We start from the raw sequence: 27872 nt of genomic DNA, 5'->3' as shown, positions 1-27872 counted from the left end.
GAATTCCATCTAATAAAAGGAGCCCTTAAAAACACCTAAATATAGAAATATACTATATTTCAGAGACTGCTGTCTCCCTCTTCAGGTAGATGAATGAGAAAAGTTGCAGACAAAAAGTGGTATTTATACCAAGAGGTTCATCCACATGTAAGCCAATTTAGGTCACTCCCACTGATAATCTTTCTTTAATCTTCTTAAGCGTTGGTTGAATGAAAAACCCTATCAATGACATCTGAATCCCATGCTCCCTTTGAGATGTTCATTACCTGCCTCTGTTTAATTAAGGCCGATTCCATCATTTGACTTGTACCGGCAGTTGCTGCTATAAATTATTTGTGACAAATTCCAGTTTATTCTATGGTTATGTACATTTATATGGTTGAAAATAGCCGAGTTCTGTTGTCCATACCTAACTGACCGTTTATGTTGTATTAATCTCTGGGGAAGTGATTTTCCTGTAAATCCGATGTAAGATTGGTCACAGTCCAGGCATGGGATTTTGTAAACGCCTGTGTCCTTGGGGAATGTCTTTTGTTGGACGTTAATCAGGGATTTGGCCAAGGTGTTTGAGTAAGTAAATGCAAAAGAGTTAGCTTTTCCAAGGGACTGGGTCACCGTCTTTCCTGCCCAGATGTGAAATTTAAAAGGGGTGTTACTAAATGCTTTAACTGACCTTAATAAGAAATATCCTGTTCCCTATAGATTTATGATAGCCATCTGCTCTCTAAAAAAAAGTTAGATGTTGTAATAAGTAGATCCGACAAAGACGGCAAAATCGTAATCATGGACAAAGACTTCTACCTCGACAAAATCAATCAACACCTTAGCGACACAAACACTCACAACAAACTGACGAAAAATCCCCTCCAAAACGTCCCCCCAAAATTTTTTCGGAAAGTAAGATTAATTGGCCAAGACAAAAAGAGCATTGAACTACTAGAGAAATTTAAAGTAATTAATCTTAAACTACCCTACTTTTATGGGCATCCCAAAACTCACAAAGACAATCTTCCATTCAGACCCATCGTTTCATGTGCCGGAGCTTTCAATTACAAAATTTCTAAATGGTTAGCTGGCCTCCTTTCCCCTTTTTTAGGCACTTTTTCTCCCAGTCACATTAAACATTCAGAAGATTTTTGTCACAAATTCAGAGAAGCACATATACCACTTCACAACGTAAAACTTTTAAGCATTGACGTTGATTACCTATTCACAAAAGTACCAGTACTGGACGTTCTTCAGTTTTTGAGGGAAAAATTATCCCCCTATTCAGATAATTTCCGATTGTTGCTTGACAAAATAATAAAATTGGTTGAATTGTGTGTATCTAATAACGTATTTTCATTCAGGGAATCATTCGATAGGCAAAAATTCGGGTGTAGTATGGGTATTCCTTTAAGTCCTGTTTTAGCCAATCTTTACATGGAATACTTTGAAACTACAGTAATAAATGCAATAAAACCCAAAAACATGCTGTGGATGAGATATGTAGATGATATTCTAACATTTTGGGATAATAGATGGGGCAATTTTAATTAATTCCTTTCAAAATTAAATGCATTAGTGCCCAGCATCAAATTTAAAGTTGAATGGGAAACAGACAATAAAATTCCCTTTCTTGATGTTTTAATATCAGAGATACGACAAAATACAAATTTACCATATACAGAAAACCAACGTTCTCACTTTCATACATTCAGTACTTCAGCTATCATGACATTCCTATCAGGATAGGCGAAGCCAGCAAACTATTCTTATATATATATATATATATATATAGTATATATACATATATATATATATATAAAGAATAGGTTGCTATATATATATATATATATATATATATATATATATATATATATATATATATATAAAATTTGCCCCCTCTTGGAAAATATGTTTCGGGTACCCATGCTACTAATAATGATTTATTGAAAGAAAACAATCCTATATTATTCTTATCTATGAGGGATGGCGTTGGAACGTGGGCCCCCTTAAATCCGCCACTGGCTTCACACGTAATCTATCTACCAAAGCATTTATTATATTGTTTACTATAATCTTGTTGACATGGCGTCTAATTGTTACAGATAAACAAAGGTAAAACGTTCATTTGACACACATCACTGTAAATGTGTAACCATCCTCTCTATTATAGACTCGATATCTATTACGTGTGTGACCATCTGAAACGAGAGTGAAGTTCTCAATAGCATGTGGTGGTGAGTCTGCTCTGCTTCTGCTGTTGTTGGTTGGCATCGTTCGGTTCGCCAAATCAGCGTCTGTGTCCAGAACAATCAGCTGATCGAGTCAACATGGCTTCCAGTGTAGTAAATGTGGCACGAACTGCACGGGTTCCTGTGGTTGTAGTTTTAGGTGCGACAGGTACGGGAAAGTCGAAACTTGCTATCGAAATCGCTAAAGAGTTTAATGGAGAAATCATCAGCGCTGATTCCATGCAGGTAATGTTCTAGTGTTATTTGGCAGTTGAAGATTTGTAAATGCGACGGGTCTTGGATTCTTAGCTATATTTCAACTAATACTTTAGTAACGTAGCCTGTTCGATGGCTGATGAGCATTCTGTCCTTTTCGTATTTTGTTGTCTTGGCTTACCTTCTCTCTGTACAGTAAACTTAGATTGGCATGCTCATGTTACTCTTATGCCATAGGCTAGGTATTAGCTACCTACTACTAGTAGGTAGGTAGCCTAGCCCAGTGACTGGGTTACTCTAGGCTACCTAGTGATTGTTCCAAGCTTTTACTAGGTAGGTCATCGCGTAATGCATTTAGGTACTTTACTACCTAGTTAGTCTATGCTACCTAATTTGTTGCACACTAGTCTTGGTAGTTTTATCCTTGTCAGTTCCTATTAAATCAAAACATCCGCAGGTACCTAGCTAGCCTAAATGGGCTAGGAGACTAGCTACTACCTATATAGGTGGCCGATGCAGTTTTCACTTATTTTATGAGTATCAAACGTTGTTTTGGTTTCTCTTTCGCTTATTCTATCTTAAATACCAAGTACCCAAGAAATTTTTAATGTGAGTGCATTCTGCAAATAGGTAGGTAGTAGTACCTAGTATGAATGCGATATATAAAGCAACTGTTGTAGATGTTTATAGGCTCTTCTGTAATTTTTTTTATTTTAGCCTATTTACCCTAGCATCAGCCTACACTATTGGAGTGGTTTGCTTTATTCTTAAGTCTCCGTAATTGCCAGCCTATGCTTTGTATGTTAAAAGCAAAATGAAATATTGCAAATTTAGGTTTAGTTTGCTGCACTATGGACCCATTATATATATCCGTAAAACTACCTCCAAATGAAAAGTTAGTGGGCGGCCACCTTCTAGAAAAAGTACTTTAACAAGTCCTGAAACCAGGGATGGACATCAATCAGGAACCAGCCTCTGTGGAAGCAAAACCTCGAGACCTCTACTTTACTCTCAATAGAAGTGTTTTTTTACAAGTCACAAATTACCTAAGGCCTAATTTCTGATTAAATAGAGGTTGGTTAATCTAAGTCTAGCCATGTGCAGTGTAACTTACCTCTGTAACGCTTTCGAAATAGTTACTTAAAACACCTTACATATGATGGATGACATCTTGATGTTTGCTGAGTCACTTGTGTAGACAAATTTCCCTTTTCCTGTGCTAAATCGCAAACCATTTGTACCTATAGATGCTGGTACACTTTCTTCACAACAACATGATACTAATTAATTTGAAAATTTTCGTTGTTGAAAAAGTAACTTGATTCCTGACAAAAATTTCAAGTTTTGCCGCGAACATTAGCTACCATGTATTATTTGCGTTTTCCTTTTTTTTTTTTATTAGTATGAGATATATTACATACAGTGTAATGTATATAACTTAGGTAATGTACTATTTGTACATTAGGACCTTTATTTCAGTCCTGTATTATGACGTCATGACATCTTGACTGTCGTACCAATTGTAGATGAATTGCCTTGCTCAACTTTCTTGCAGAAAGTGGTAACATAAATATGTACACAATACATATCTGAGAAGTTTACCAGTTATTCATGCAGATTATCATCTGTTATTCATTTAGTTGTTATAGTCGTAATGCTCACATAATATCTTTATTATTTACATTTTGGATATGTGGAGAAGTTTGAGTGCTGGATTTCTGCTGTAGTGTGACACAATCACTTCCCTGGACCACTTGTCTGTTTTCACACCATAAGAAATTAATGCAAGATTAAGTGAAAGTTTTGAATACTTAGAATGCGAATTTTTTAATTTTCAATGCTAATGATATCTTGCTTTAATTATAATCAAACCTTTCAATGTGCATTTTATTTTACATGTATCACTGTTGCCAATTGATATGTGTTTACCCTACAAACTGGGTAGTATAAGACTTACACAAAACTGTGAAATTAGTGTATCTATTTGTAGTATATATGTAAGTGTTTACATAATAAAAATATGGAATGTTAGTCCATATATATAAAAGTCTAAAACTAAAGAGGTCAACCAGATTGCTTGCAGGAATGTGATCAGACTAGAGACGCTAAAGATGACGTATACAATAAGTATGTAGGCTAAGATAACTTGCCGTCACCTGTAGTCATTCAATTGTTTATAAACATTAGTCCAAGCTCCCTGCTTGAGACAACTACCCCGACCTATAATTCAAACGGCCTACGTGATCTGTAGCGTGTCTCATTTTGATTGTGTGTTCGTATGAAACTATGTCATTTGTATGTATGTTCATATGTTCGAACTACTGTCTGTTCCTTCATAACTTGTAACAGAGATGGTAGACAGGCAGAAGAGAGTTAGCTATCGTCATTAGAAGACCTGTACCTCTTTACCTAAGCTTTATCATGTAGAGGAATAGGATTAGCCATCATCATTGGCAGAAGCGATCAAGCTATCGTTATTAGAAGACTTGTACAATCATATCTGATCTTCAGCATGTAAAACTTCAGAAGAATACATATATTTTTATATTTCGTGTTTTCTACAAGAACCTCCTCACCATGAGTTTAACACATCGTCGTAATAACTAACAAGATAATACCGACTTCGTAAGTGATCTACAAACCCCCAGACACTCCATTGAAGATGGAAGTGCAATACCAACCGACTTAGCGTAAGATTATCGCTAGTCTAACATTACCTCATAGGGCGCCTTATCATACAAGGCACAAGCCCTAATATATATACATAAATGTTAGAGCGATTTGTTCCTACATGTTATACAAACCATCGGTCTTTTACATAAGGAAATATTTTTAGCGCCAGCTGGAACTCGGTCTTAAGATTCTATAACAAGCTAGTTAGGCAGTAACTGCTTGTCCGAGAGTCGGGAGCCCCGCCCGACTGGACGTAAACATTCCACTTTGCTTTCAACTGCCGTTGTGTGCAGATGTTCTCTGTCTGCCCGCTCCTGTCGTGATATCTTCCATTCTGTTTCTTTCATTTTTGCTGATATAATTGGGATTGTTGTGGATATTTGTGTGTTTGTATATTTAGTATGCAAACCCACAAGTCAGATAAGCCCTCTCGTCCCTCATCTACGCAGCGATTATGACCTGGAGTAGGGGGCAGGAAATGTGGAGCTTTTCGCTCCAGTATGGATGTAGACCCTCGTGCCCTTTGTGCGAGATGCCGAGAGCGTGAATGCAATAAACTGGACACGTGATGCTTGTATCTTTTGGTCTGAAGAGCAGTGGGAGAGATACGAGTCTGCCAAGGCGTCATCGGAGAGTTCTCCCTCGACTCCCTTGGTGACTGATATGTTGTCTCTTTTCCTTCCCCCACATAAACTCCCCCGTCTCACTCTTTCCCCTTTGGAGGACATGTCTCTCTCCACTTCTTTGCTTGATGTGTTGAGTTTAGAAGAGGAAGGGAAGCGTGCTAACTTGGACTTGTACTCGGGAACTTCTGTTCGCTCAATGGGGGATCCTTCCCCCTCTGGGCGAGCAGGAACTCCCCCCCCCCCCCCCCCCCATTAACCCGACTTTTGCTCCTTCAGGTTTGTCTGACTCCGTAGGCGGGGACCTGCGACATGTATGGCTGACGCTGAATTTACCTGGCACTCCTTTTCTGCAGGGACTGCTGAGTCATCTCATAGCAGCCCCAGTGACCCATGGAGCTGAGTCGAGGACAACAACACTTGTATCAACGCCTGGGTATGCAGCACCACCACATCTGGTGTACACCCAGTATGTTACATCGATCACCCCACCCTCTGTGGTGGCACCTGTGCCACATACCTGGAGGGTGGAATATATTTCACCTCCTCCAGGCTATGCCGTCCTCGCTCCACCGCCGGACTTCAAGTGCCCTAAGAGTTCACCTTTGGACTTCCCTCCTGTCTCCGTTGCTGTGCCTATCGCCTCTGTGGGAGTGCTGCTGCAGCATCGCTTCCCCCTTCTCAGGGCGTGCTGGAGCCTGCTGCTTTGGCAGCCACTGCCTCCCCATCCTGGGTTGGGGATCTTTCTGCTCTCCTGAAGAAGCTGGTGAAGAGGAAGTCTTAAGAAGAAGCAGAAGGTGTCATTGTTGTCTTCGTCGTCATCTTCTGCCATCTCCTTCACTCCTTCTGAGGCTGCCCGGCCGAAGAAGAAGAAGAAGGTGCTCCCCCCCCCCTGTAAGAAGTCCCTGAACAAGATTTCTAAGGACCTGTCTCATCGTCCAGGTGAGACAGGTGGGTCTTCCGCTGGTCCTCCCTGTTGAATGGGAACTGCCTTGCCCTCCCCAGGGAAGAGCAAGGTACCAGCTGTTGCCAGTACTTCTGCTCCCGGATCTAGAGGTTCCGCCGCTGGACCGGGAACCGTTTCAGGTACTCGTGAGCGAGTTTCTCCCAGTGACCGTGCAGCTAGGGTCCGTGGCGTTGAGTACGCTCACCGCCAGGACTCTGGCACGGGGCGGAAGGATGGTAGGAGTCACCCACGTGACTCGTCTAACTTGTGGATGGAGTGGGAGTGTCAGATCTGCTTCACCTGTCCCTTCAACTACCTCGACCCCCTAGATGCTGAAGCCTTGCCGAGGATGGAGCCTTAGGGTTCAGCAGCTGGGCCCTGATGCCTGGTGGGAACTGATTTCTCGCTGGGCCTTGGTGGCCAGCTGTTGATCCAACTAAATAAGTCAGCCCTTTTCCTCCTACTAAAAACATTTCATCTTTCTGTCGTCCTCCCCCCCCCCCCCCAATAAGGTATGGATTCTGTGATGATGACTTTGGCTTGGTTTTGGACATGATTTAGTCTAAATCTTGGGATATGAAGGAGGTTGAGGATGGACGGCATGCTACCTCACCCATAGAACTCTAGTACCTGACATGGTCGAGCGAGGGGAAAGTTTAATGTCAAACCCTATCCTCAGTGCCGGGTCTGATCTCGACGGACATCATGACGCCTTAGCACTGGAGATAGGGTGTATATCCGGTAATTACCCCTAGGACAACCCTAATTAAAGGAATGACCCGTCCTCTAAGTGGGACTCCATGGTGGGTATGGGGAATATCTAGATGGATTCAGTTTTTATGTTATATGGCAAACCCCCCTATCTCTGCTGATGACCCTATGCTTTCGTCAAAGGACTTGCCCACGGAACCCGAACTTCAATTTTTCATGGTCGGTCCCCATGATCAATGTAGCACCCCTGGGCCGAATGACAGACGGACACAGTTGACGACCCAAAGCAATGCGATTAGGTATACAGCCAGGAAATCTCAACAAAAAGCATCTGGCTCCAGTATTGTCACACTGGAACCATTTGCCATAAAGAGAAATAAAAAGTATGAAATAGCTCCTGGGGTCTTTGTACCCAATTCTTTTAATAAATACCTAAATTTGAAGCTTGAAGGTGACAGTATAGATATTTTTCAAGTAAACAGGGAAATAGTGAAATGTTGTGGCAGACAGCAAAAAATAACACCTCAAAATGGAAATATGCTTCTAGTAGAAAGCATCAAGTTGATGGGATTGTCAGACCTTGCGGGAGTTACGGTTTAGTGCTCTTCCCACTCCAGCCTGAACTCCAGCAAGAGCTTGATTTATGCCCCTCAGTTGATGGCTTTCTCTGAGGAGAGATTTTTAACAGAATTAAAAGACCAGGGTGTAATAAAGGCGGACAGGATGACAAAGAAGGTTGATAATAACAGAATACCTCAGCCTACCTTAATATTAACTTTTAATACTTTAAGACTTCCAGAATGTGTGTCAGCAGCCTGGTATAGGTTTAAGATAGAACAGTACATCCCAAGACCCAGAAGGTGTTTCCATTGGCAGCATTTTGGACACACCCTACAATCGTGTCGATCCAAATTGCAAGAAAATCCTGCAGTCTGTGTCAACTGTGGAGAAGATGAGCATGGTATGTGCACCAGGGAACCTAAATGCGTTCACTGTGGTGAGGGACATGCATCATCATCTCACCAGTGTGATGTATATTTACTCGAAAAAGAAATCCAAGCAATCCGAGTAATAGAAAGAACAACATTTAAGGAAGCACGAGAGAGAGCGAAAGCAAAGACTGTAAGACCTGGTCTAAGTTTTGCTTCTGTAGTAGCAAAATTAAGAAATCAAAAGAAAGAGACAAATAAAAACACCCAAGTTAAGAGCACAAAAGGAAAATCAAATAATGAATCATTAAAAAGACCTCTAACTGAATCATCCGAGTCAACTGATGATGAGAATGTAAAGACAAGGTTCACTAGAGCCAACAAGAAAGACACAGATATGGAACTAAATAAAATTAAAGTGTCAGTAGAGACACACCCTCCACCAAGTGCCTCTTTGGAGGCAAGGCCAGTGGTTGCTGGTCTGGTGCCAGCTTCTGTTGGTGCCAATTCCTCTTGGAGGATAGACCAGCAGATGCTGGTCCCCCGGTGCCAGTCCTCACTGGTACTTCTGCCTCATTAGAGGCAGAGCTGGCTACTGCCAGCAGTACAAAGACACTTGAGGTGGTCTCTTTAGAGAACACCTCTGTTCTCTCTGTCTCGATAGAGATGGAGAGCAAAGAAACCAAAAAACCCTTCGGTGTTAAAGACATTGAAGGAAAAGGAAAAGATGTTGGCTCTACGAAGGCGATAACTCCTCCCAAGAAGGCAACAAAACTTTCCACCAAAATGCCTCCCTCTAGTAGAAAAAAGAAATCTCCCGGTCTGGTAAAAAGGAATCACAATGTTGGTCCTAAACATGAATAAATTCACTTCCATTATTCAGTGGAACTGTCAGGGACTGCGAGCGAAGTATGAGGAAGTGAAGGTTTTGATCTATGAGCACTCTCCTGTAGGGGTATGTTTGCAGGAGACTATGCTAGGTGAATATACCCCTTGTCCTAGGGAATATGTTCACTATAGAAGGTTCCGCTGGTAGGCAGGGTCCTGGGACCAACAGATCCTCGCTCAAGTGGTTGGAGGAGATCGTGGGGGCTGGCGAGGACGATGACTCGGAGTGACCATCCTGCTGGACCACGCACGCAGAGACCGGAGTGGGCTCCCCCTTCGGTCCTCTTGAGAGGTTTCGACCTTGACGAGGACTGGGACGCGTCAGAGGACGGTATCGACTCTCCTGTCAGGTGCACACTCAGCCCCACCCATGCGACGGTCACGGTGGCGGCAGACATTTAGCCTGCAGTACGAGTTTTGTAACTCCTCGGGAAAACGTTTTCTCCAGACAGTAACGCTTTCCTAGACTCAGAGCACGGTGATGGCTGACCGTACTTGCTTCTCCGACTGCTAGTTCCGCTGGGAAGGCAAGCGAGAGCGTCCAGTCTTCCTCCCCCATTCCCTGTCTCCCTATGGCTGCGACGGGAAGGGGAGGGATCCTGCAGAGCGTTCTCCGTAGGATTCCGCATTGGGGACTGCGTTCCTGGAGGGACCTTTGGGTCCTACCGGACGTAAGTCCCTGTTGTTGAGGAAGGATTTTACCCTACCCTCAGTTTCTACAGGAATTGGGAGGACCACTACCCGATGATCGTCTGACGAATTTGGGGGGGGGGGGGGCAGTTTCGCTGAGCGCTCAGAATTCTTCAGTTTCTAGCACTCTCCGAGTGTTCTGGTCTTCTACGGTCTGCAAACACTTGGGCGTAACCACGGTCCAGAGTGGGCGAGAGAAGAATCCCAGATAATTGTTATTACGATAATCGGGAATCTCACCGAATGCTCGAATTCCTGGAATTTCTAGTGTTCGAAGGAAGTACTGCTGCTGAAGGAAGAATATCTCGGGAGGGGCTCAGCAGGTCCATCGCCTCAGTAGGCGGCCAACCCCGGGATAGAGAAGAACGGGTGGGAACATCCAGTTCGGCTTGAACTATTGTCTTCGGTATCCTGTTATCAAAGTAGAAGTCTTCCTTTGGGAAAACTTCACCTTCGCTCTCTTCATTAGAGAATGAAGGGGGTCACCTTCCAGTCCTTATTCTTGTTCCTCAAATGGAAGAGAATTTAGGCTGGAGGTCTATGTACAGTGCCCTCACAACATGCTTCTGTTATCAGTTGAATTGTGTGAGGTGTAGGCCTGTTCCCCGCCCTGCCAGCTCTACTTCCAAGTATATACGTAGATGTCCTCCCTGATTCATCCCATGAGAAGCAGTTCTTCAGGCAGTACAATCCCTGAGTTTTCATTACTGAAAAGCGCTCCGCTTTCATTGCAACCCCGACTTCTCACCAAACAGCAATGAAGTAGCGGTTTAGCGTTTTCAGCCCTCTGTAAAACAACGGGGATTAAGCTGTCTTCACGGGTTGGTGTCATCGGTGGGACTTTTCTACGTTCAGAATCTTGAGAGTTAACTTCTCTCGATTCAGCTGTGAAGATGTAGGTCTGCAGTCACCTAATCACCGTCTTCATCGGCACATAGTATTGTTTCTCCTTAGTTGAGATTCAACTACTATGAGAACTTCTGTCTTGCTATCAGGGACCTCGGTCTCTAGAAGGCAATTGACTTTCGTCTGATGGGCACATGCCTTGAGAGAATCATCTTGCCTTCCAGCATCGGTGGCAACAATATAAATGATTTGTATGGTCTCTCGGCATAACCCTTCAAAAGGCGAGGGTCACGTGAGTACGCCTCGGATGCATGACGGCTCGCTTCACACAACTGAACACAGTCAGTCGGCAGCTGTCGAAGCGTCCGAGACCGTCACGAGCTATGCTGTGGACTTTGTATCGGTTGATCCAGATCAGTCATTACTTTGTCCTACTGGCGTGTTCCGGTACCCATAAGTATCGACACCCACCATGGAGTGTCGGTGTCTTTATCCACTGCGCAGACGACGAGACCGTGAGAGACTAAGCTGCAGTGGGATAGACCAATGGTTGGGTACTGTCCATCACTCTGAAGAATATGTCGGACAGGAAGATGGATAGGTCATTGCGACCATATCTTACTTTCCCTTCAGGACTGCCCACAGGTCCTTGGAACCTCATTTCCCTGGACCAGTGGTGGATGCTTGCATGATGTGTTTGCTTACCCAGCTCCTTCAAGAGGACAAGTTGCATCTCGTCCATGGTGTGCAGTTGTAGGGGTAAGAAGGATGCGAGAGTGACTGGCTCTCCCCCTTCCACGCCTCGTCCCTCCACTCCTCTGCCTTTGGGTTGAGGATAGGACTCGAACTCACACTGGCTGGTCGGACAATTGATGCGCTAAGCTTATACATTAGCATCGTTTTCATGTTTCTTATCAGAATCATAGAAGCAATCCTACTCCTTCCTCTAGCAAGGGGAGGAAGGAGACTGGCAATAATGCAAACCCTTCCCAGAACTTTGCATTAATGTCTCCGACACCAAATATTCTTTACAGCCCTTTTTCGGATGTGTCACGATCCCTCACTCATTTCGAAAAGGCCCAGAAGTCTGACTCTTGATCATGCAGCTCCTATACTCCGATCAAGTTGTCAGAGGCAGCATGGCACTCCTCGCTCTTACGACCAGGAGGAGTAGCCTAGGTGCGCAGAACTCCAGTCAGTTCTAGAGGCTCACTCAGATTCCTCCCACAAATCAGTGAGTCTTCCTTATGTAAAGGACTGAGGGTTTGTATTACGTGTCGGAACAAATCACAATTTGTCGTAAATTGTATTTTTCCTAACTATACAAACCTGAGGCCTTTTACATATATTCCCACCTCATGCCACCCCTCAATCTGAACCTGGGCCGAAAGGCAAAGTGGATTGTTTACATCCGGGCAGGCTAGCCTGCCCCACGGTATTACTGCCTAACCACCTTGTTCAAGATAGAATGGCCGTAATTCCACCTACGCTGTAAGTAATTCCATATGTAAAGGACCTCAGGTTTGTATAGTTAGGAAAAATACAATTTACGACAAATTATGATTTTTCCTAAATATACAAACATGAGGTCCTTTACACTAATGCCCACCTCATGCCACCCCTCAATCTGAAACCTAGGCTGAAAGGCAAAGTGGAATGTTTACATCCAGGCAAGCTGGTCTCCCCACCTGCTGGACGGTAGTTATTGCCTAACCATCTTGTTCAAGGTTTTAATGGACATGTTGCAACTTTGTTGTAAAACAATTCCTAATGTAAAGTACCTCAGGTTGTATAGTTAGGAAAAATACAATGTACTTTCAAAAATTGTGATTTTTCCTTCATCATTTAGTCCCAGTGCTTGGCATGTGGCCTAGACCTGGTACTCTATTTCATTTTAACCTTTAGGGCCAGCTTTCACAGTTAAGAAATGTGACCCTTAGTAACAATGTTCTCTCTTGTTTGCAGGTGTACCATGGCCTTGATATTGTTACCAACAAGGTCACATCTGAGGAAAAAGCATTGGCACCCCATCACCTGCTTGATTTTCTAGATCCTCTTTCCAGGTATGTCATTTTGTTTTCTGGAAAATGAAAACAAAACTTTCCTTTACATATTCATCCATCACAGCATGTCATTGTAATGGTAAGACATACATGAAATATCTTTAATAATTCTGAATTGACACAACAGTTTTAATTCTAAATAACAAATTATCGCTGGAGTGGTTTTGTTTTGCATTTGTCATTGGTTTCATCACCTAGTTGGTTTGGTCATAAACCTGTAAACTATATTCATTTAATGTTGTGTTGTTTCCTTGATGACAGTGACAGTAGGGGTGAGAGGGTTGTAGGAGTGTTGATTGCAACAGGTATGGGCCATTTTCCAACCATCCAGTGCTTTCTATTAAATGTAAAAATTCTATCTTCAATCCTGGTATGAGGGGTTCAGAGTCAGAATACGTACTCCAAGCCCCTCTTGTATGGAATGTACTGTCATACGTATGTATATATATTTTTGTTTGTCAAATAGTGTAGTAGATTTCAGATGAAGAACCTGTCCTCCAAACTACTACATCTGGTTCTCACACTGAAAGTTTGATCTTTTTCTGGGTTCAGGGGCTTGTAAACATACTGTCTTCATGTACTTTTTAATTGTATATTTTCTAGGAAATCCTTGATATGAATTACACAGTTTTTAAGTACAGGCAGCCAGCCGGCTGTTACCGTCACCATCGGTTAGTTGCGTTTCAATTTTATGGCACTTGTTAAATACATATTCATAACTGGTTTTAGCACTGTTATCTGGTTATTGGTTTCTTAGGTTAGGTGCTGAGACCGCCTCATAAAATGCAAACATAACGAATATGCATCTTTTCCTCTGCTCTTTTAAAAAGTTATCCTTTACTTCACTTTATCAAGTATTGTATGTTGTCTTGTATTACTGTTTGTGTTATAAAATACAAACAAACCGATCATGTTTTGGTTTGGAAAAATCAGCTGAGGGCAGAGGTAAGATTGTTTTGCCGTATTTAACTCAATTCAGAGCGATTTTCTTGCTTCTATTTAGCGTAAATTAATCTTTGGAAACTCTATTCCTATGTGACAAGGTTATTATTCTTAATATGAAGAGTTTGTAAGTTGAAAATTTATGTAAATTAGTGAACTAAACTTGGTTATTTTTTTTGTTAATAGGTGGCACTGTTGTCTGGTTATCAGTACATATTTCGGCACTTGCCAAAGCACCAAGAGACCCTCCTAAAATACAAACATAATGAATATGCATCTATTCCTTGGCTCTTTTAAAAAGTTCTGCTTTACCTCACTGTATCCATTGATAGTGTATGTAGTCTCATATTACTACGTATAGTAGTACTATTATAAAATACAAAGCGATCCATGTTTTGCTTTGGAAAAATCAACTGAGGGCAGAGGCAGGGTTATTTCACCGTACTTAACTCGATTTTCATGCTTCTATTTAGCGTAAACAGGTTATTTTTTGTTATATGAAGTGCTTTTAAGTTGAAATATGACTGAAATATGTACGTCTTGTTATGAACTGGATTGCATGTTATTTTGTGTAAAAAACTATTTACGTTTGTTATTTTCATCCTAGTATATCATAATATTATGATATTTACATATTTATCTGTTAGTGGCGTGAAAACAACTGTAAATTGTGTTCTTTCATGGTGAGTATATTTTATGAAAATACATTTTCTCCACTATTACAGTGGCCCCCGTATTTGCGGGAGATGCGTACCGGAGCCCCCCGTGAATAGTTAGAACCCGAAAATAGTTAGAACCCGCAAATAGTTAGAACCCCTATAAAATTGCTGAAAACAGCCTCTTTTGTTAGTTAAAACTCAAGAAAAACCCACTAAAAATTTTTATACTTGGTTTTTTTAATAGTTTTATCACAAAAAGTGCATTTTAGGATGGAATTGATTAAAAAAAACCCAGGAATTTGTGGATATTTCTCATAGAAAAATACATACCATGACTATGTGAATTTTCCGCGAATAATGCGGGGAAACGTTCCCGAGAGAACTCCGCTAATGTGTGAGTCCTCGAATCCGGAGAACGCGAATACAGGGGTCCACTGTATTTACAGTTGAGTTTCATCATGTTACTAATACACAATAATTTATAGTCATTAGCAGTGTGAACATTGTTTTCTCAGCTTCAGCTACAAATGCAGCTTAAATTTAGCAGTACATACTCTATACTATATTTCCGTGCTGGTATTTTCTCCATAGCAAATATAAGTATTCTACTTAACAAACTACAGTAATTTGTTACTGTCATACGATGGCTGAAATGCAAGTAAAACTTTATCAGATTCAGTTCGGTTGTTGCAGTAAAACAACAGTTATCTGTCATTCAGTTGGTTATGGGTGCAGCTAACAATTCTTTTATCTTTCTCATTTGCTTTTTTAGCTGATTTAACCAGAAGATATGATAAAGAGATGGAGGAAACATTAACAGTCTGAAAAAGGAGTCTCTCTCTCTCTCTCTCTCTCTCTCTCTCTCTCTCTCTCTCTCTCTCTCTCTCTCTCTCTCTCTCTCTCTCTCTCTCTCTTTTTTACTAGGCCAAGCTTTACTAACAAGCTCATTGAATCTAACATTAAAAATTTGTAGAACTACCAGGCAGACCATTGTAAATGATTAGGCAAATGAAATTCCACATTTTCATTAAAGAGTTGTTACATACATACTAGCAAACTTACCCATCTACGATGGGTGATAAAATACGGGTGCAGAAGTGAAAAATTTATATGTACTATTTGTTCAGCAATATTAAAATAAGGGCGATTACACGAACAGTCTCTCTCTCTCTCTCTCTCTCTCGTAATGTAATTCAAGGTACGATCACTGAACGCAGAGAAATTCTTATTCATTGTTGTTTCCCCTCTTTTAACCCTTAAACGCCGAAGCGGTAAAAATCAAAAACCCCCGAATGCCGGAGCCGGTTTTGAGTGAGCGCGGAAGCAGAAAAAATAATTTTTTAAAAAAATCACTGCATGCTTAGTTTTGAAGATTAAAAGAGTTCATTTTTGGCTCATTTTTTTGTCATTGCCTGAAGTTTAGTATGCAATCATCAGAAATGAAAAATAATATCATTATCATATGTAAATAATGCGATATATGGTAGCAAAAAAAAAAATTCATACATAATTGTATTAAAATCACGCTGTGCAAAAAACGGTAAAAGCTAATGAGTTTCTTTTTTTTTCGTTGTATTTTACACTAAATTTCAATCATTTTGATATATAATACATTGTAAAACAATAAAAGCAACACCGGAAAAATACTATCACAAAATGATGTACGAATTCGTAACGCGCGGACGTAAAAAAATGTTTTTTTCAAAAATTCACCGTAAATCTAAATATTGTTCTAGAGACTTCCAATTTGTTTCAAAATGAATACAACTGATTGAATATTACGATACTGTAAGAGTTTTAGCTTACAATTGCAGTTTTCGACCATTTCCGACGAGTTAAAAATGACCAAATGTCGAAATTTTTGTATAAATTTTTTTTTATGCAATTATTTCGGAAATTTGAAAAGCTACAACCTTCAAAAATTTTTCATTTTGTACATGAACTTCCCTGCCAGATATATATACTTAGCTTAGGTCTCTGACGTCACGACAGAAAATTCAAAACTCGCGGCACACGCTACAGGTAGGTCAGGTGATCTACCTTACCCGCCGCTGGGAGGCGGGTGTAAGAACCAGTCCCCCTTTCTTGTCAGATTATTTTCTGTCGCCGGCTGGACAACACCTGTTGTTCAGTCCTTACGATAGTTAAAATTCGTTCTCATTGCCGACGATTTGGATTTTGGTGAAGTACCCTTTGTTTGTTGGCTTGGCATACGCTTTTTGGACTGTTTTTTGGATTTTTCTTTTGGATTTCTCTTACATATCTATAATCATGGATGATTCTGAAGTTAAGAAACCTAGTTTATTTAGGGTTTGTTCAGAGAAGGAATGTAAAGTTAGGCTTCCTAAAGCTGCATTAGATCCTCACTCGGTATGTGAGTCGTGTAGAGGGAATGAATGCTCTTTTATTAACCCTTGCAAAGAGTGTGAGAATTTGGATGAGGATGGTTGGAAGGCTCTCTCTTCTTATGTGAGAAAGTTAGAGAAGGATAGGGTGCGCAAGGCTTCTTCAAAGAGTTCTAGTAGATCGAGGGTGAGTGAAGTTGACGCTGAGAATCCTGTAGTAGAAGTAGTTCCTTCTCCAGTTTCAGCCCCTGCGCCTAGCTTTGAACCCGAAGATTCGTTTTCGGAAGTTGCTTCTGGGAGAGCCTCGATCAGGAGTAAGGAGAGCCTCGCTCGCTCTCGACAAGGTAAGATTGATGATAGTGCAAGTGATCAGTGCAGTGCCCCTAGTGCAGTGGAGGGTGCGTCTGACCGGCTCACTAACGCTTCCAGGCCTAGACCTCTTCCAGACTCCCAGACCCAGTGGAGGAGGAAAGTCGAAAGCCGCAGGAAGGTTAGGGAGAACCCCCACCGGTCAGGCGTCCCCTCGGCAGTTCCTGTTGCTCGTTCCCAGGCTGCCTTGGATCGAACCAAGAAGGAGTTATTGCGCCAGTGCTTCTCGTCATCTTCGTCGCCTTCTCCTCAGCGTAGATGGAGCGCATCGGAGTCGTCTCGCCCTCTCAAGAGGCCCTGGAAGGATCCTTGCGCCCTTCCTTCCAGCCCCGAATCCTTCGCGGAAGAGCCAGAAGTGGAACGCAAGAGAACCAAGATTTCGTCGCCGGTTACGCTTCTCCTGTTCGCTCTCGGACTTCGTCCCCTGTAGAGGAGTTTAAGAGATCTCCTGCGCGTATCCTGGCGGGTCTGCAGGCGCAGATTGCGGCTTTAGCGGAGTCTATTGCCGGGACTTCTCATCGTCGGAAGGACGCCTCACTTCCGGTGAAGAAGTCTAAGAACGTTCCTTCGGCTAAATCTCCTTTGGCTAGAAGAGCTTTTGAGCCTGTTAGTAGGAGGTCAGAAGTGCAGGCTGGAGCTCGGGATCTTTCTCCGAGTAGGCTCTCCTCTCTTCCCAGCAAGAGTTGTGAGCATGTAAGGCGTAAGGAGCCAGACAGGCTCTCTCCTCAGGATTTCCGCTCCTCTTCAGTTAGGCGTCAAGAGCTTGACAGACGTCAAGAGCCTCGTTTTCGTCAGGAGCGAAGGAAGAGTTCTTCGCCTGGTGGCCACTCTCCTTTTGACGGACGCTCGGAGCCTAGTAGGCGTCAAGAGCCTAGTAGGCGCCAAGAGCCTGGTAGGCGGCAACGGATGTTTTCTCCTCCGTTAGATCACTCCCGATTGGATAGGCGCTCAGAGCCTTGTAAGCGCCGCGCTTCTGACAGGGATTCATCTGTGGATGTTTTCTCTCCCGTGGCAGGCGTCAAGAGCCTGGCAGGTGTATTGAGGATGGCAGGCGCCAAGAGCCTAGCAGGCGCAGAGAGCCTGATAGGCGCTCTCCCTTATCCAGACGCTCTTCTGTGGAGTTAGAATCTGTTTTCCGACAGACGGGCCTCCACTTGTAGGCGCTCTCCTAGTAGGCGCTCCCCAAGTAGGCGCTCTCCTAGCAGGCGCTCACCAAGTAGGCTCTCTCCTGGGAGGCGCTCTCAAAGTAGGCGCTCTCCTAGTAGGCGCTCTCCAACTAGGCGCTCTCCTAGTAGGTTTCTCTCCTGGGAGGCGCTCTCAAAGTAGGCGCTCTCCTGGTAGGCGCTCCCCGTGTAAGCGCTCTCCCAGTGGTTTTTCTTCCAGTAGGCGCTCGCCTAGTAGGCGCTCTCCGAACAGGCGCTCTCCAAGGATTAGCTCTCCTCCGGGCAGTAGAGCTTCTAGACGTCATTCTTCGGAAGATTTTGTTGCTGATTCGGAGGAAGATTTGCCCAAGGATGCTTCGGTTTCTTCGTATAAGAGACTTACAGACCTCCTCTTGCAAGATTTTGGGGAGTCTCTTTCGGCCGTTGCTCCTCCGTCTCCTCCGTCCTTATTTTCAACGACCAATACGGCTAAGAAGTCTTCAGTCGTTAAGATGAAGCCTACAGTGTCTATGAAGAAGGCTATGAAGAACTTTGACGACTGGTTGCTTTCAAAAGAAGAGAAGGGCAAGACAGTTTTTTCTTTTCCCCCGTCCAAGCTGACGGGTAAGATGGGGTTCTGGTACGAGTCAGGAGAGCCCTTGGGTCTAACTCTTCCCTCTTCTGCAGACTCGGACTTCTCTTCGTTGGTCGATTCCGCACGTCGCTCGGCGCTGAATTCTGCGAAGACGACGTGGGGTATGAGCGAGTTGGATCACCTTCTGAAGGGAATGTTCCGAGTCTTAGAAGTTTTTAACTTTCTTGACTGGACCCTGGGAGTGTTGGCTAAGAGGACTCAAGAGCAAGACACTCTTTCGCCTGAAGACCTCCACGCAGTTCTGTCTTGCATGGACAAGGCAGTGAGAGACGGTTCCGGGGAAATTGCTTCACTTTTTGTGCAGGAGTGGTAAAGAAGAGGGCCGTTTTCTGCTCTTTTCTTACCAAGGCGGTTTCTCACGCACAGAGAGCTTCCTTGCTGTATTCACAGCTTTCCCCGCAACTCTTCCCCAAGAAGACTATTAATGATATCTCCAGCTCGTTATCAGCAAAAGCGACGCAGGATATGCTAGCTCGCTCGGCTAGAATTCCGAAACCTTCGTTTCAGCAGAAGACGAAGAAAGAGGCTCAAAGTAGGCAAGAACCCTTTCGAGGAGGACCTCGTCTCGCTCTTCTTCCTCCAGAGGTTCGAGACCACCTAGAAGAGGAAGGACCTTCTCCCAGGGTCTATAGGGCCAAGAAGTAGTTCGGGTGTCCTCCAGACAACTGTGGGTGCCAGACTTCTGAACTTTGCAGATGTCTGGGCACGAAAGGGGGCGGACAACTGGTCCCTCGCGATCATCAAGAGGGGATACCTCATTCCCTTTATTTCGAGACCACCCTTGACCACCACTCCAAGGGCACTGGTGGCCAAATACAAAGACCCACTAATGAATCAAGCCCTCGCTCTAGCGGTAGAGCTGATGTTAGAGAAAGAGGCAATAGAGATGGTTCAGGACCCTCTTTCAGCGGGGTTCTACAACCGTCTGTTCCTAGTTCCCAAGAACTCAGGAGGATGGAGACCGGTTCTGGACGTGAGCGCCCTGAATGTCTTTGTGAAGAAGAGGAAGTTCGCTATGGAGACGACGTCATCAGTTTAGCAGCTCTTCGTCCCGGGGGACTGGATGGTGTCGCTGGACCTTCAGGACGCTTACTTCCATGTGCCGATCCATCCTTCTTCTCGCAAATTTCTCAGATTCATGTGGGGAGGGAACGTTTTTCAGTTCAGGGCCCTATGCTTCGGCCTTTCCACGGCCCCCCAAGTATTCACAGGACTGATGAAGAACGTTGCCCAGTGGCTTCATCTCGAGGGAGTGAGGATTTCCCTCTACTTGGACGATTGGCTTATCAGGGCCAAATCCAAGGAGAAATGTCTGGAGGACTTACGAGTGACGTTGGATCTAGCAGCTTCTCTGGGTTTGCTAGTGAATTTCGAGAAGTCACAGCTAATCCCCAGTCAAGAGCGTATCTATCTGGGGATTCTGATGGCTTCTCAGGTTTTTCGGGCGTATCCGTCCCCCCCACCCCCAGAAGGAGGGATAACCCGAGGTTTGGAGAAGGTAGCAATCTTTCTAGAGAAAGATGTATGCACAGCGAGGGAGTGGATGAGTCTGTTGGGGACACTCTCCTCGCTGGAGCAATTCGTTTCTCTAGGAAGGTTGCACCTCAGACCCCTACAGTTCTTCCTGACGAGGAACTGGGATCGGAAATCTCAAGGTCTGGACTTTGCGTTCAAGATTTCGCAAGAGATAAAGGAGGATCTACGTTGGTGGCTAGACCCTCTATTGTTCAAGGAAGGCCTTTCCTTGCAGGTTCGGAACCCCAACCTAATGTTGTATGCAGACGCTTCGGACAAAGGTTGGGGAGCTACTCTCGGGTCGAGAGAAGTGTCAGGCACCTGGATGGGGGATCAGGTGTCCTGGCACATCAACAAGAAGGAGCTAACAGCGATTTGGTTAGCTCTCAAGACCTTCGAACCCCTCGTAAAAGGGAAATATGTTCAGATCAACTCCGACAACACTACAGCCCTGGCTTACATTCGGAAACAGGGGGGGACTCACTCTTTCTCCCTGTACGAGACAGCGAGATCGCTCCTCTTGTGGTCAGAGGAAAGGAACATAAGGCTTCTCACCAGGTTCGTACAGGGAGAAAAGAAATGTCAGAGCGGATCTGCTAAGCAGAAGGAATCAAGTCCTTCCCTCAGAGTGGATTCTGCACGCGGACGTTATGCCAGGAGCTGTGGAGGACGTGGGGCAGGCCCCATCTCGATCTATTTGCGACCTCAGGAATGCGCGGATAGATCTATACTGCTCCCCTATTGCAGACCCAAGAGCAGTGGCAATAGATGCATTCCTGATGGATTGGAGGAATCTGGATCTTTACGCGTTCCCGCCTTTCAAGATTATAGGGGAAACGTTAAGGAAATTCGCAGCGTCAGAGGGAGCAAGGATGACGTTGATAGCTCCGTTCTGGCCCGCCCACGACTGGTTCACAGAGGTACTGGAATGGCTGGTGGATGTCCCAAGATCCCTACCTCTAAGAGTCGATCTGCTCAACAGCCCCACTTCGACAGGTTTCACAAAAAACCTCCCCGCTCTCAGTCTGACTGGATTCAGACTATCAAGAGTCTCGTCAGAGCTAAGGGCTTTTCGGCAAAGTCTGCAAGGGCTATTGCCAATGCACGTAGACCTTCCACATCTAGAGTCTACCAGTCGAAGTGGGAAGTTTTTCGACGCTGGTGCAGGACTCATAAAGTTTCCTCCTCCAGTACCTCTGTGGACTCAGCATTTGCAGATTTCCTTATCTTCCTGAGGGAAAAATGCGGGTTGGTTGTCTCCACCATCAAGGGATACAGGAGCATGCTTTCCTCAGTTTTTCGTCATAGAGGATTAAACATATCTGAGGACAAGGACCTCCATGATTTAATCAGATCGTTTGAAACGGTTAAAAGAACCTCCTCCCTTAGTGCCTAGCTGGAATCTTGAGTCGTGCTGCTCTTTCCTGAGGTCCTCAAGGTTCGAACCTCCCCATGCTGCTTCGTTCAGAGACCTTTCGATGAAGACTCTTTTTCTCTGTGCGTTAGCGTCAGCGAAGAGGGTCAGCGAGCTGCAGGCTCTAGAAGGTGAGGTAGGTTCCAAGGAGGCTCCGCGGTTTGCTCTTTTCTTCCGGCTTTCCTAGCCAAGAATGAAAACCCTTCTTCGCCGTGGCCCAGGAGCTTCGAAATCAAAAGCTTATCTCCTTAGTTGGGACAGAAGAGGAGAGATCTCTTTGCCCGGTGAGAAGCCTGAAATATTATCTTCAGAGGAAGAAAAGACTTGCCGCTAATGAGAGCAATCTCTGGTGCTCTGTAAGGGACCCCAGTAGGCCCTTATCTAAAAATGCACTCTCATTCTTTATCAGGAATATTATTAGAGAAGCACACACTTCTTGCAATCAGCAACAGTTTAACCTTCTGAAAGTCAAGGCGCACGAAGTACGGGCCATCGCGACGTCTTTGGCTTTCAAGAAGAATTGTCATTACAAAACCTTATGAAGGCCACTTTTTGGAGGTGTGAATCAGTCTTCTCTAATCACTACCTAAGGGACGTATCGATTACGTATGATAAGTGTTTTGGGCTAGGCCCTTACGTATCGGCGGATTCAGTGCTGGGGCAGGGAGCTGAAACACATCCTTTTTAATCCTTTTTCCCTGTTAGTTTTAAGTTTGAGTTTTTGGTTGCACGAAGGAGGTTGCAGGAGGCAGCTCCTTCTTTCGTATACTAATGTTAGTATTTGGTTGGTGATCGGTTGTGCTTGAGGCTCCTTGCAAATTGGGTAGTGATAGGCTCTGGCATGTAAGCGGGTGATCCCCATTGAACCCAGATCCTGCTTGGATTCTGCCAAGTAAGTGGACTCAGTTCCCATTGGTAGACCCAAAGAGTTCTTCAGCCATAGGTCACGCCCTCGCTGAGACTCTTTAGGCAACGCAGACTAATAGACAGTAACTATCAAGTCTTCTGCCTAAATCAGGTAAGAACCAGAGGTTTATATTATGTATTCCTTTAACATGTGTTGTCCCCACTTTCTAAGTAAGTATGTGTCTCTTTCCTCCACCAAGGGTGTCAATCAGCTAAGTATATATCTGGCAGGGAAGTTCATGTACAAAATAAAAATGATATTGTTAGTATACATAAAGTTTTGTACTACTTACCTGGCAGTATATACGATTGATGGCCCGCCCAGCCTCCCCTCAGGAGACAGGTGGAAGAAAATAACCTGACAAGAAAAGGGTGGACTGGTTCTTACAACCCGCCTCCCAGCGCGGGTAAGGTAGATCACCTGACCTACCTGTAGCGTGTGCCGCGAGTTTTGAATTTTCTGTCGTGACGTCAGAGACCTAAGCTAAGTATATATCTGCCAGGTAAGTATGTACAAAACTTTATTGTATACTAACAATATCATTTTTATTCTACATGATATTGCACACATTTTCATATATAAAACTCTTTGAAATGCCTAATATGAAACGGAGCAAATTTTCCGAGAATGCGATGTACGCAATTCGGAGATTTATGGCGGAGAATCCGCGCGTGGAAGGAAGGAAAGTTTTTTTCATAAATTCACCATAAATCGAAATATTGTGCTAGAGACTTCCAATTTGTTGCAAAATGAAGGTAAATGATTGAATATTACTAAAATATAAGAGTTTTAGCTTACAATTGCGTTTTTCGACCATTTCGGTAGAGTCAAAGTTGAGCGAACGTGGTTTTTTTTCTATTTATCGTGATTCATATGCAAATATTTCAAAAATGAGAAAAGCTACAACCTTCAATTTTTTTCGTTGTATTCTACATGAAATTGCGCACATTTTCATATATAAAACTTTATGTAACGGCTAATTTAAAATAGTGCAAACATTACCACAATCGCACGTATGATTTTTTCGGAAGAGTTACCGTGCGGACGTAAGGAAAATGTTATTTGTTCCGACACGGCATACAAACCTTCGGTCCTTTTACAATAGGAAGGTACTAGCGGCAGCTGGATAGGTCGTAAGCTTTCGAACAAGGGATTCGGTAGTTAACTGCTTGTCCGACAGGCGCGCGACTGGGAGGTTAACAAATCACTTTTGCTTTCGGCCTCACAGCGAGTAGACGTGTGTGTTCGACGCTCTCTGCCCGCTTCTCGTCGTTTGCTTTCCCTGAGTATTTGGTTGTGTTTGTGTATGAGTTATCATTGTAAGTACAATCATTTCCTCTTTATTAATCCAATGGTGAATTACTTGATCAATTATGGAATCTCCACGCCCCGCTACCCTCCGGAGATTGTGCCCGGGTAACGAAGGGCGTAAATGCGGTAAGTTCCGCTCGTTTCCTGAAATTGATCCACATATTTTGTGCGCTCGGTGTCGGGGCCGCGAATGTACCCGAGCTGAGCCCTGTGAAGTGTGTATGTCTTGGTCGGAGGCGCAGTGGGGCTTGTACGAAGGTAGGAAGAAGCGAAGGCCTGCAAAGGAGTCGTCGGAAAGCTCTCCCGCGACTCCTTTGGTTACGGACACTTCGTCTTCTTTCCTGCCGCCGCTCAGCTTCCCACGTTTGGCGCCTTCCCTTCGGGGCGGGGGGGTTTCTAGGTCCTTCTCCTCACCCGATCTGTCGAGTGTGGAGGAGGGCGCGAGATACCCCGATGTTGAGTTGTACTCTGGGTCCTCTATCCGTTCGTCTACATCGCACGGACGGGTAGAGGATCCTGCTAATCACCCGACCTTTGCTTCCTAAGGTGCTGTTGCCGCGAAGGACGACCTCGGACAGGTGTGGGCATCGTTGGGTCTGCAGGGCGTGCCGAGTGTCCAGGGGCTGCTCTACCATCTTGCTGGCTCTGTGGCGGTCACGCATGCTACGGTGACGACCACCACCACGACCCTTTCAACTCCTGGCTATGCTTCACCTCCTCACTTGGTGTACACCCCGCACGCGGTCTCTGTTACACCAACTACATCGGTGCAGGGGCCAGTTGCCGTACCACGGGGGAGTGGTGATGCCGCCGCCTGGGTTTGCGTGCTGCCTCGACCGGACTTCGTGTGCCCGAAGAGCTCGCCCCTGGACCTCCCACCAGTACCTAGGATGTCTGTGCCGCTGGTCCGTCCACCTGGGCGCCTGTACAGCCTGCCGTACCTGTCCAGCTGCTGTTCACGGACGTGATGTTGCCGCCATGCTGCCGTTCCTGTATCTGTTCCTGCCGTCTCCACTGCTGTTCCTGTGATGCCTGCACCTGCTGACGTTGTTCCTGTTCGTGGCGCCGCTGCTCCCGATGCCGATCTGTTCGGACAGGTGCATCCGGGCCCTGTTGCTTCGGCAACAGCAGCCCCGGCTCCGCCCTGGATGACAGATCTGACATCGGTCCTGAGAAAGCCGACGAAGAAGAAGAAGAAGAGGAGGAAGGTGTCGTCGTGTCTTCTCGTCTTCTCGTCGTCGTCGTCGTGCCGCCTCTCCCCTTCTTCTTCTAAGGCTCCCCGCCTAAGAAGAAGAAGGTCGCCTCCTCCCCCCCTAAGAAGTCTCCTTCGGGAGCTTCTAAGGGCCCGTCTCGCTCCGGTGAGACGGGGGTTCTTCCGCTGGTCACCCTGCTCCTTCGGGGGCAGGACCCGTCTCTTCTTCCGTAAGGAAGAAGACTACGGGGACCAGAGGAGTGCCGGCTAACACCGGCACTTCCTCGCCTGCTGTTAGTGGTTCGACCACGGCAGCAGGATCCGTCTCGGCCTCTCGTTCGTGAGAGGTACCGAGTGTACGGTCGCCTACCAGCGACCGTGCAGCTAGGAACCAGACCTCTGAGCCAACAACTCAGCGTCAGGTTCACGGCACGGAGCGGAAGACTGGTGACAGCCGCTCACGCGACTCTCACCAGACCAGCTCTCGCTCTCGCGGCGAGCAGCTGGCTACCCGGGCTGACGTGACGGTCCACGACCGGCCACGGGCTGAGGCTGGGAAGAGGTCCCCCGTTCGCGGCACCAGCCACGGCTGGTACCAGCGACGTGACGCGCCGTGAGGATACGCACTGGTCTCACCGTGACAGTGGAGCTCGCCGGTCGCCTGACCGTCACTCTCACAGAGAGCGATCGGGTACGGCGACCAGCACCACTCTTCTGACACACGAGACCGGGGCGCCTGTTCTCAGTCCAGCCGTTCTCCACAGCGAGACGGCTCGACCAGGCCTGCAGCTCGATCGCCACCGCGGGTTGACGATCGCCTGCAGTCTTCCAAGCCCACTGGTTCTGCCAGCGAGCGAGGAGGGAGCGTTAGGTCTGCCTCTCCCACACCTCCTCGGGTTACACCGGGAGGGGCGAGGTATTGAGGAGTGATCGTGAGGGGTGCGCCCATCAGGATCCCACCACGACGTCCTACGTACCAGGCACGGTTCTCGGACCGGCCAGGTCGTATGCACAAGTGGCTGGAGGAGACCGAGAAAGGGGTCTGTCGCTGTTCCCCCCCTCGAGGGGGGAGGGTCTCGGGAGCTGCTCCTGTTCGAGGGACTGGATGGTCCTACTCCGCAGGATTGCAGTCACTCCTGAGATTCAGAGGAACTTTGCCGAGGTAATTGCGCTGATTCGTCAGCACAACAACCTCGGGTGGGGAAGGATCGCCGCTCCACCATCCGAGCCCACGTCCCGGCTCGAGTCGTTCTGGGGCCCGAAGAGGGAACCCAGACCGACGGTGGGTTTGCCGCGTTCTGAGCTTGCCGACTCAGTGCTGGACCAGGTAGAATCTCTTGTCTCCGGGCAAGACGGTTCTCTCAAGTCTGGCAGGTCGAGCAAGCTGCTTCCACCTCCTCTGCTGCGACAGCGGTGTTTGTTCCGATACGTAATACAAACCCTCGGTCCTTTAACAATAGGAAAGTAACTAGCGGCAGCTGGGACGGTTCGTAAGCTTTCGGAACAAGGGAGAACGGTAGTTAACTGCTTGTCCGATCGTGCGCGCGCCCGCGCGCCCGAGAGGTGAAGAATCACTTTTGCTTTCGTCCACGGGTGTGAAGGGACGTGTTCGTCATCGCTCTCTGCCCGCTTCATCGTCGTATGCTTTGTTTATATTGTGTTTTCTACTAATGGTTTGGTTTGACTTGAAAATGAAACTGTAAGTACACTGTTTTCATTTTCATTACTTAATTATGAATCAACATGGAGCTATCGCCGTAGAGACGGCGATTTCCGCTCTTTTCATGAATTGAACCCTTGAATTATGTCTCGGTGCCGAGGGCGGGCGCACTCGCGCCGAGTCATGTATTTTGGGCGAAAGTGTGTAAATTTGAAAGATGTAAGTACTCTTTTTCATTATATTTTTGCCCTGTGCGTTCGTTGCCGAGAGCTTGATTGCGCTCGGCAAGAGCCTCTTATTTTGTATGAATAGAATGCAATGAAAGTGGATTCGCAATGCAGTTTTCTTTTCATTTTCATTTATTAATTGCATCAAATTTAATTTTGGATCAATTTCCGCTCTTACCCGGGAATTAATCCTTACGATTTATTGCTGTGAAAGTGAAAATAGCAAGTGCAGTATTGTTCATTTTCATATGATATTTATGGATAGCATCATATTATTAATGGATTTCAAGTTTCCGCCGCTCTTACCGGGAATTGATTTTTCCCTCTTTAAGTTTCTATGAAGTGAATCGCAAGTGCAGTATTCTGTTTCATTTCATATTACTTTTCACTGCTGTGCGGGGGTAGGGGAAGCGAAGGTCTGCCAGGAAGTCGTCGGAAAGCTCTCCCGCGACTCCCTTGGTATCCGATTCTTCGTCTTCTTTCCTGCCCCCCGCTCAGCTTCCTCGTATTTTGTTTTTGGGGTCTTCCTTCCGTTCGGGGGGGGTGGGGGCATGTCTCCCCCCCCCGTGCGTGAGGGAACCCCTCTTACTAATCTGTCTGTGCTACCGCGGTGCTACAGCCGTGGAGACGACCTTGGACAGGTATGGACCACTGCGGCTGCAGGGCGTGCCTAGCATCCACGATCTGCTGCAGAGTCTAGCGAGGTCTGGGGCGGTGACCTTGGAGTGGTCTC

At 45.5% G+C, this 27872-nt stretch overlaps 1 protein-coding gene across 1 annotated transcript in view; it reads left to right on the top strand.

Moving 5' to 3' along the window:
* The first annotated feature begins 2078 nt into the window (after positions 1 to 2078).
* LOC135196177 (tRNA dimethylallyltransferase-like) overlaps positions 2079 to 27872 on the top strand; it is a 204739-nt gene continuing 178945 nt past the window's right edge. Inside the window, exons 1-2 of the mRNA XM_064222761.1 lie at positions 2079 to 2462; positions 12704 to 12801. Coding sequence (XP_064078831.1) covers positions 2316 to 2462; positions 12704 to 12801 — 245 coding nt within the window. The 5' untranslated portion in view covers positions 2079 to 2315. The remainder of the gene's footprint in view (positions 2463 to 12703; positions 12802 to 27872) is intronic.

Source organism: Macrobrachium nipponense, chromosome 17 (genome assembly GCF_015104395.2).
Source record: "Macrobrachium nipponense isolate FS-2020 chromosome 17, ASM1510439v2, whole genome shotgun sequence".
In the NCBI taxonomy this organism is placed as follows: domain Eukaryota; kingdom Metazoa; phylum Arthropoda; class Malacostraca; order Decapoda; family Palaemonidae; genus Macrobrachium; species Macrobrachium nipponense.
The sequence above is the reverse complement of the archived record's forward strand: the minus strand, read 5'-3'. Positions and strand labels throughout refer to the sequence as shown.